This window comes from Cynara cardunculus (genome assembly GCF_001531365.2).
Source record: "Cynara cardunculus var. scolymus isolate 2C chromosome LG 10, CcrdV1, whole genome shotgun sequence".
NCBI classification, from domain to species: Eukaryota; Viridiplantae; Streptophyta; class Magnoliopsida; order Asterales; family Asteraceae; genus Cynara; species Cynara cardunculus.
The window spans coordinates 21672184-21682201 of record NC_037537.1 but is presented as its reverse complement, the minus strand read 5'-3'; the positions used below and the strand labels follow the sequence as shown (position 1 = coordinate 21682201).

Sequence of the window (10018 nt, the reverse complement as noted above, 5' to 3'; positions counted from 1 at the left end):
TCAAATTTGTAACTAGATATGCACAAAAGAGTCCAAACCCTAAGTTTGGACCAAACATGATCCAAATAAAACTTAGGCTTAGTAAGTCTGAAGGCCGGTCCGGCCAGACCTCAAAGCCCGATCAGGCCGAAATTGTAGGCAGTTGATGAGGTACGACCTAAAAAACCTTGGCTAAGTCTAGAAAAGTTGATAAGACCCATTTTCAACCCCAAAACCCGACCTTACTCGACCCAGGCCCAAAAGAGCCCGGGTTGTTTTGCTCATTGAAAACAGAGCGGAATGCTCAGGCCTAAACCCGAAAAAGCCCAAGCCTTATGTATCTCTATTTGTAACATCTTCATATGATAGAAATAATTACGGGTCTTTCATTTGTATCAAACTTATGACACGTTGAAACCAAATCTTAAGAAATACAACGGTTTTGGACTCATTAAAATGGCTTAGCTAAATCCAAGGACTGAATCTGTTAAACACAAATGTCTGGGGGGCTAACTGTAAATTTACTCAAAACATAAGCATAAAAGATGGTCAACCCCCTTTTTCAACCCGGATTTCCACTTCAATACGACACACAAATCAATACCGGATTTCCTGATCGACGATATGACTCATATCCTTTCAAGGGGTTTTGAATGTGATTGTTCGTTTGTTGTGTTTCTATATCGATTTCCTATTCGATCTGATGCAATCTAATGATAATTTTTACGTTTTTTGTTTTTCGATTTCAATCTGCAATTGATTTCGTGTGTAATACGCATGTGAATCTTGTGTGATTTCCTTAATGGTGGATCGAACGTGGTAACCAGAGGGAGAAGGATCGTGAACGAGCCAATGCTCGTAACGGAGGTAAGGGGAAGACCAAAGACGATGGATTGACTCCTGAACAACGACGTGAAAGGTTTGAACTTCTGCCCTAGTTTTTTTGATGAAGTTTGATCTTTTATTGCTAATTCTTGTTAATACTGCAGTGATTTAGTTATTTACTGATTTGTCGGTTAAAATTTATAGTTCCATTTAGATTTAGCTCTTGATGCTATAAAGCTGGGATCTATCGCTCTTGATTGAGTCAACAATTGATTCCTGCTGCTAAATTGTGTAGAATCAATCTGTCGTTTGGCATGAATAATCAGTACTATTATCTAAATACACCAAAAACATATTAAACAATCAAGCAGTCTTCTTGATATTACCCCCACCATCTAGGAATAAGAATTAAGCATTCTTAATTCGGATCTGAAGAATGACAGTGTCATAATCGAAGACAATATTCTATTTTAATTTTGGTAGAACCATAGGAAACCCTGGAGTTAGCTTAACTTTTCCTCATCAAGGACAAATATCCAGGAGTAACAAAGTGGTTGAATACCCCTCCCCCTCCCAATTCCATTGACTTTTCCATCCAAAATGCTTTGATTATGATGAATTTATATTTTTGATTTAGATTATGGAAACTAGTGTTGTGTAAATTCACAAGGAAGTTGAGCGTCAAATAAGTTAATTTGATGCTAAACTAGAGAGGTTTTAAGTTCAACATTGAAATATAAAATCTTCAAAACGACTGGATGTAAGAAAGTAAGGGTATGAAATTTAACACATCTTTCTACGAATTTATGAAAAAGAATGTCATTCATCTACTTTATGCAGTTCTTTTTATTTATAATTTTGTTTTGATAACCGTGGTGTCCGGGTAAGTTTGCGCCCACTTCGACTAAGCCTATGTGGCTATGAAGTTATAACCAAACAAACCGTCTGGCGGTCCTGAGGGGCTTGAACCAATGACCTCTTGGGAGCAAACCAGGGTGTTACCAATTGAGCTATCCCAAAGGTTTTTATTTTATTTTATAAATTTAGTTAAAACAAAATTCATTTCTTTTTCCATAAATTATAATTATAGAAACTTAACAATTTATTCTTTTCACCCCAACGCATGTTGTAATGACAATTCGTCATGTATGGTTAGGAACCCACATTAATTATGATTAAACCAGATTAGAATAACAAATGGGTTTGAGATGTTGAAGTGGAATGGGGTGTTTATTGATGAAAAATGAGTTCAAGCTCTTATTGGAAAACAGGTTCAAGCTTTGTACAGTTTCTTTTGTTCAAAGGGGGAAAGCAAGAAATTGGACCATTTTTCATCTGGTTTCTTGTAAATTCAAAGAAGCTAGGACCTTGAAGTTGAAGTATGTTTTTTTCACTTCAGAGTGCTGTATTTCCTTTTTTCTGAACGGATTACTAGTAGTTCCTTTTCTGTAGTTTTGTACTTGTTTCAGTAAGGAAAGGATGATGCCTTTTAGCTAGTTCAGTGGATAAAGGTGGTTGCACTTCGGCTTACACAAGAATGGGACGGCAGTGGTCTGCCTGCAAGCTTGTGCTGATGACACTAGTCTTCCAAATACTGAAATGTTTAGGTTAAGGACTTAAGGTTATAGCAGTCATGAAGTGGACATAATATACTATCACCCACCAACCAGTTTACAGAAATAGCTTATAGCTTGTTTTATCTTAAGATGTGTTGCCTCTGTAGAATGTACCGTAAAAATTGCAACGTCTTTGATCAGATACAGAGGTCTAATTAAGTATTTGACTATTTTCAGAGTCTCTAATGCCCCCTAATAGTAACAAAGGAAAAAAGCAGCTAGTGGGCTAAAAAGAATAACATTGATAAGTTGTAATAATGACTATGTAACAATAAGTGATTCAACCTTAAAAGCTTGCCACAAGGAAAAGAAATATTGCCACTTTCGTGGAACATCCTAAAAACGTCAGTGTTATAATTTTTGATGAGATGAACAAAGTTTGTCATAATAAATTGCAGGATACTAATTTACATATTTGGATTTTATCTCTTCCAAAATAATGAGAAAGGTTTCAGTATGAAAATAGGAGTAGATTGTTATAGCTGATGCCCATGTTACTATTTGAATATACAGGGATGCAAAAGCCCTCCAAGAAAAGACCGCCAAGAAGGCGGCACAGGCTGCTGGGAGCGGTGATGCGGGAGGTAAAAACACCAAGAAATAACGGAGTAACTTTTTGATTGACTTCTTTTTCTTAGTGATTGTATCGTGGATAAATTCCAGTATCATATACCCTTTGGCTGTGGCTTTATGTTACTTTGCCTTTCTATATTGACATTATGAAAAGATTTATGCTTTTGTTGACATTTTGCTTTCAGCTTGTGCTTCAGTTCCTATTTGAATCAGAAGTAAACCTTTTCTCTCACATATATCTTGTTTTACTGTTATTCAATATCCTATATTCCCTCCATTCCAAAATAGTGTTGACATTTTTATATCAGTTTGTTGTGGGAGGTTCAAATAAGAAGGCTAAATATGTGAGAAGGTAAGAAGAAAATGTTCATATGTGAATCCATATAAACAGTCTGTAACGCTTGATTCACATATGCATCTTCAAATAGATTTTTTTTCTTTTTCCAATGGATTCACATATGAATCTTCCTTTAAACTTCCCTTCTTACCTTCTCACAATACTTAGCTTTCTTATTTGAACATGTTCCTTAGTTTGTCCCAAAATAAGTGGCTACTTCTAAAACGTAAGTACCCTTGATAACGAGATGGAGAAATTCATCACACCCTCTATTATTAAAGGTAAAATTGTCATTTAGCTAATTAAAAAGTATAATAATTACACATTTCTGAAACTTTGTATCCTTTATCCTTACGACTATTTTTGCGCAGAGGGAGTAATTGTTAGCTGGGTGGGCTTAGAATAATATTTTGATGGCTCCTTTAAGAAAGCTGCAAATAGGATATTGCTTTCCATGCTTTTATATGCTTTTGTGTTACTTCACTTGGATGTTTGTCTAATATGGTATCTCTGCAATCTTAATGATGGTATATGCAACTAGCTTGCCTTTATTCTGCTTATTCAAAGAAAGAAGTGTTGCCCACTCTTTTTTGTTTAACCAACCTTTATTCTTTATATGCATGTAAGCATACATCATCATTCAGTATCTCTTCTCCTGCTTTTTTTTGGGCTGACTGTTGGAATTTTGATCTTGTGCGAAAATTAAAGGAAATTGTACAAAATAGTCATTTCGGATCCCCACCCAATTCACTTTATAGCCGCTTTTCTACTTAATTGACCGAAATAGCCGAGATCTTGCAAATATCAATTTAGCAACTTGCGAAATCTATCTTTTAAGAACTTAATATTCGTAAAGTAACACTTCAGCAAGTTGTTAAAAGTGTCATTTGTGAAATGTTGACAGCGGACGTGGCGAGTGGCACTTTAGCAAGTTGCGTAAGTGGCATTTCCACGTCATCATTTAGCAAGTAGCACTTTTAGCAACTTGATGAAGTGCCACTTTATGAATATTGTATATTGAAATCATAAAAAGTAGATTTCGCAAGTTACTAACGTGCTACTTGCTAAATCTTGGCTATTTCGGTCAATTGAGCAAAAAAATGGCTATAAAGTGAATTGGTGGGTCCGGAAGGACTATTTTGGACAATTTCCAAAACTTAAAACATAAAAGAAGAGTAGAAAACCATCAGGTTTTGTTGATTGTTCTTCATTTTCAAGTTTACCTGCTATATCTTATGCAAACATAGAATGTAGCTCTCTCTAGGCATTGTTATTGTTTAAAGACTGCAGTTTTCCCATGGGTTCTTGATATTATGATCGTATCATGCGCCTCTTATTTTGTTCGATGTAGCCGCCAATTATCTTGTAGATGTATGTGTATTTCTGTATGCTGAATTTAGGACAAATAAACCGATTGAATATGAGTCGGGGACTTTCGAGACATGACCTTTTTTGTGTGTGCTGGAAATAGGACTATTAATATGTGTTTGGTATGCGGTAGAGGATGGGTAACTAGGAACAATACATAAACTTGTTATTCCAAGTTTGGCAGGACCTGGGTTAGACAAAAGTGCCGCATTTTTTCTATCTCATCAAAACAGGTGAAATAAAAGTGAGGGAGATGATACAAGATTGGTAAATTACTGAACTACCCATATTAAATTAAAATCATAAAGCCTTCCATAATTCTTTTACCCGCCTACCCCTCTCTCTCGTCTTGTCGAGTCCCATTGCATTTGTGTAGTATATTTGCATTGATGTCCTCTTCATGTATGCTATGCTTGAAAAGTGTTAGAATGACTGTAATGAAACCAATTATAGTTTCCTTACCGCAAATGGTTATATATATATATATATATAGGGGAACGATCAAATGAAAATCACTAAATTTGTAAAAACCATAAAAACTTCATTCCACCAATCATAATTTTTCATTTTGTTCATTGTTTTGTAATTATAAGAGGTTGATTAATCATTTTTATAGTGGAGGATGTTAATCATGGATATTATCATCTTTATTATTTTAATTTTAGAGAAATACATGAAACAGTTTCATTAAAATTTCATTAAGTAGTATATGAAACAATTTCATAACCATATATGAAACAACTTCATCAAAAAAAGTATTATATGAAACAATATCACAAGATTAAACAATTTCATGAAAAAATTTCATAAGATTACGATGGATGAGAATAGTTTTTATGGTTTTTACAAATTGGAGTGGTTTTCATTTGATCACTCCTATATATATATATCTAGAAACCAAACTGTGAGTAATATCTATTCCCAAGGAATAGATATGAAGTGGGGTATGAGGAGAGTAAGATGTACGTCGCCTTTTCTCTAACCAAAGGAGTAAAGACTCCATTTTTGTGAAAATATTTGGCTTGTGAAAGGTTTTTGTGAAGGTTAAAACTAACGCAAGCAAGAAAAGAAGTTTTGAAAAAAAAACTTGAGGCAAATTCTGCTACTCTGGTCTTACGTCTTCACAAACTCAAATATGAGGCCATGTCTTTGAGAATGCCTAAAGTCGTCATGTTCAGTTTCTACTACCACAATGCTCACATGCCTTTGCACGAAATCTGCTACTCTGATCTTACGTCTTCACGAACTCTAATATGAGGTCATGACTTCGGAACTACCTAAAGTTTGTTTAGTTTCAGTTGTTTGTTCCACATTTCTCCACTCTTCTCACCAGTGTCGACAATTGTCTCCTACAAACGTGCCTAAACCATTACAATATTTTCTCTATCAATTTATTTATAATAAACGGCACACTCAACGTTGTTCGAAAGACCTCATTTAGTATCCTGTCTAATTATTTGGAACATGTGGTCACATTTTTTTGGTCATTAGAGATGTATAAGGTATGAGCCTTCAAAGCCTGTTTTCAGTGAGTAAAAAAAAGATTGTCTTTTTTAGGTCTGAGTAGGCTTTGAGGCTAAAAAAGGTCCGATTGGTAGTATTTTTCTTCAGGCCATGCATTTTCAAGTCGGGCCTAGGCTCTGGCTTGCCCCTAAAATTTCGGTGTGGTTGGGCTTTGAGGCATGGTCTAGACTAGGCTTTGTGCTTCCTAGGCACATGATTTTTTTGCTTAGGCAAAGCCTGAACCAAGTTTTGGGCTCAGGGGCTGTTTGACAATTGTTGAATGGTTTGATGCAGAATGATTAAGTGGTTAGAATGATTAAGATGCTCTCATGATAGAATGCAAAATAAAATATAATTGTTTGGTAATTGTGTACAATGAAATTAGGGCTCTTAATGGTTAAGGAAGATCCATGATACAAAATCATTCAGAGGGATTAAGATGCAGACTTTTTTTTTTTTGCCAAACAAGATTCACGTCTTAACGATTCAGAGATTGCCTCTCAATAAAACTATTAAAAGATAAAAAAACAATCTCTTAGCCTTTTTGTGCATCTCTAGTTGTCATAACAGAGAACCTTTAGCTACACGCTAAGAGGCATAAAATTATTTTTTTTTTCTAGTCAATATTTTGTAAAATAACATCTTTATTTTGTATATAAACTTATTAACTACTTCTTCTTTTGAACTTGAACTTATTTATTGATATGTTTGTTGTAATTTAACTGATTTGAAAATTATTTAAGGTCTTGTTTGGTTGGCGGGAATGAAATGGATTGGGGGGATTTAGATTTCAAATTCATTCCAATCTCATGTTTGGTTTGATGGATTGAAATCTTAGGATTCAATTGAAATCCTACAAACATAGGATTTTGAAATCCTTAGGGGTGCTCGGGATTTAATGGGATTTCGTAGGATTGTATGCAACAAGGTTTTAAAAAATGTTTAAAACATTTGTTTTGTAATAATCGATTAATAAAAATGTAATTTAATTATTTGTATAATTTTTTTATAAATAATGGAATCTAATTTCATTCTAAATTCTACAAACCAAACACAACAATGATTTCAAATTAATTCCAACCCAAATCTCTCCATAAAATCCAAATACCTTAAAAACAATCATAGAAACCAAACAGACCCTAAAATTAATATAGTCAATCTGATAAATGTGGAAACCATCGGTTTAAGGAAACATATACGCTCTGGGATATCAATGAGACAATGATAAAATTGAACTTTCTGGAATATAAAAAACGGGTTTATATTAATAAATATTATGTATGTATATACATATATATATACATATACATATACATATACATATACATATACATATATAAGCTTAATTAGATTCATACCATGTTTCGTTAATTATATATGATTGTTTGATAGCGACTTAATAATATAAAAAAATGACTTATTCAGTAAGTTCTTAGGATGAAGTTTTATGAAGAAAGTCAATTTTTTTCTTTTTTCAAATCTGTCTCTTCCAATTAAAAAACATGCTTCTTCCATTTATGAAAACCCCTCCCAAGTTTCTAACTTTTTATCTATAATAAAAGACCAACCACACAACCCTTAACTCTTGCAAGCACAAGAATATATCCATAGAAATATGAACCGATGGACCAAAAAGAGATCCCCCATACAAAACCGTAAGGGGTGTAGCGTAGTGGTTAAGGTTCTTGGAGATATGGTGGAATATCTCATTTGTCCAAGGTTCGATTCCAGATGTACACAACCTTATAGAAATCTTAAAAAAACTTGATATATCATTCATAAAAACTTCATTTTTTTAAAAAAAAAAAATCGAGCCTATATATGACTGGTCCCATAACTGACCTTGAGTCGGGCCGAGCCTTGAGTTTTCGTAAAAAACCATAACCGGTCCCAGACCGCCGGCTCATAACCGGTCCTGATCCTGGGCCAGACCGGACCCATTTTGACCATCTCTAGAAAGAAACCGGTCCTAAACAGATTCCAAAATAAAACGAACCCATTTTAAACTCTCTAAATCCCAACCAAATAATCCAAAGGGTATTTGTTTATGGAGTTTGGTTGTTAGTCACCAGAAACCAATTTGCATCTGTTTGGTGGCCAATGTTACAAAGTAGGTAACCTATACACAACATCTCCGGGTTGACTCAGTCATGCCAAATTCCTGTATATAGATACTGAATATCTCCCCATTCTCAACCAAACCACAACTCAATCTCCTATTCTTTTTTCCACCACAATTACATTACACAAAAACACACCCAAATCCCATAAAAACCCAAATGGCACAACATCAAACTACGCTGATCCTAGCGATCACGATGGCTGTCCTCTATGGAACCGCAATGGCTCAATCATCGGGCTGCACAAGTGTGCTAATCAGCATGTCACCGTGCCTCAACTACATTTCGGGCAACTCATCAACACCATCCTCAGGATGTTGCACCCAACTAGCCAGCGTGGTGCGGTCACAGCCAGAGTGCCTGTGTCAAGTCCTTAATGGTGGTGGCTCGTCTATGGGTATTAACATCAACCAGACTCAAGCTCTTGAGTTGCCTAAGGCCTGCAATGTCCAGACTCCACCAACCAGTCGATGCAATGGTAACGAAATTAATATTTGTTAGCAGCTTTATCATTCACGTTATTTTTAGATTATACTGTAGGAACCCGTCCCACGTGAACATAAAAGTAGATTTGTGAGCTCCTTATAAGTTCAAGGTTGTGGGTTACCAATAACTTCCACCATGATTTTAAGTTGACTCGGAGATTACATAACTAAACTTTTTACTTCTATTTGTTTATATATGTTAAAAGACAGGGAACTCTTATATATGACAAATACTCACACACGCACTCCTCACTTTTGTTGAGGTTTGAACGTTTGACCTCCTTGGAGGTCGGGCTCTACCGATAACCCAGGTACCGTGGAGCCAATGACTCTTTGATTAACCTTGAAAGTTAAATTTCAGACTAGAAAAATGTAAAATTTATCTACTTACTGTTGATTCGTTGTTCTACATTTTGAAATCGACAGCATCTTCTCCAACGAACTCTCCTTCAGGAACAACACCTTCGGGTACAGGCACTCAATCGAACACCGTACCATCAACGGATAATGGTTCATCGGATGCAACCTCAACAAGATTCGCAAGCATTCCTCTCGTATCTTCGCTATTTGTTGTCGCCTATACTATGGTGTTCTAAGTTATTACAGTATCCGACAACATTATATTACCGTTTATGATTTTTCACTTGTTTTGCTTTGATTCTTACTTGTTTTTTCACAAACTTGTGAGTTTGTCAAGAAACATGGTATGTACGAAATTCTTTATACGGATACTATTGTATTGTTTTGGATATATCTGATACTTTTTATATAGCATACGGGACAAGTGAGAGGTCTTGGCGGATTCGATATAGCCATATTTTGGCTTAACGACTTATTGATTAAGCCATAAAGAAATACTCCTGTATGGTTGAGCGAATAAGCCGCCCAAATCATTAAGCTCGTTAAGTTGTAAATAAACAGTCCCTTAAACAAAAAAAACAAATTATTCATTTACCGTTTATTACATATACACGTTATATTCATACAAAACCTACAAAAATCATCAGTACTCGTTCTTTCACAAACCGTCATATAGAAGGAAGTTCAGAAAGATACAACGTTACTCGTACCATTGATGTCTTGTGACGATTACAAAATGAGATAAAAGTGATTTTGTAACAGAATTTGGTAAAAAGACGTTACGCCTATTATGAAACAAATGCTCGAAATGATAACTGACATCTTTTACCCAAACGTTCGACATGGTTCATG

General features: G+C 35.1%; 2 protein-coding genes across 2 annotated transcripts; both read left to right on the top strand.

The window, feature by feature from the left end:
• Positions 1 to 551: 551 nt before the first annotated feature.
• LOC112519653 (small EDRK-rich factor 2-like) lies at positions 552 to 3225 on the top strand. Its single transcript, XM_025127869.1, has 3 exons — positions 552 to 610; positions 796 to 898; positions 2934 to 3225. Exons 1-3 carry the CDS (start codon positions 604 to 606, stop codon positions 3022 to 3024), a joined length of 201 nt encoding a protein of 66 aa, XP_024983637.1. The 5' UTR covers positions 552 to 603; the 3' UTR covers positions 3025 to 3225.
• A 5208-nt stretch (positions 3226 to 8433) lies between these two features.
• LOC112519858 (non-specific lipid-transfer protein-like protein At2g13820) lies at positions 8434 to 9551 on the top strand. The gene is made up of 2 exons (XM_025128166.1): positions 8434 to 8799; positions 9233 to 9551. The coding sequence occupies exons 1-2, from the start codon at positions 8481 to 8483 to the stop codon at positions 9400 to 9402; spliced, it is 489 nt and encodes a 162-aa protein (XP_024983934.1). The 5' UTR covers positions 8434 to 8480; the 3' UTR covers positions 9403 to 9551.
• Positions 9552 to 10018: the final 467 nt, after the last annotated feature.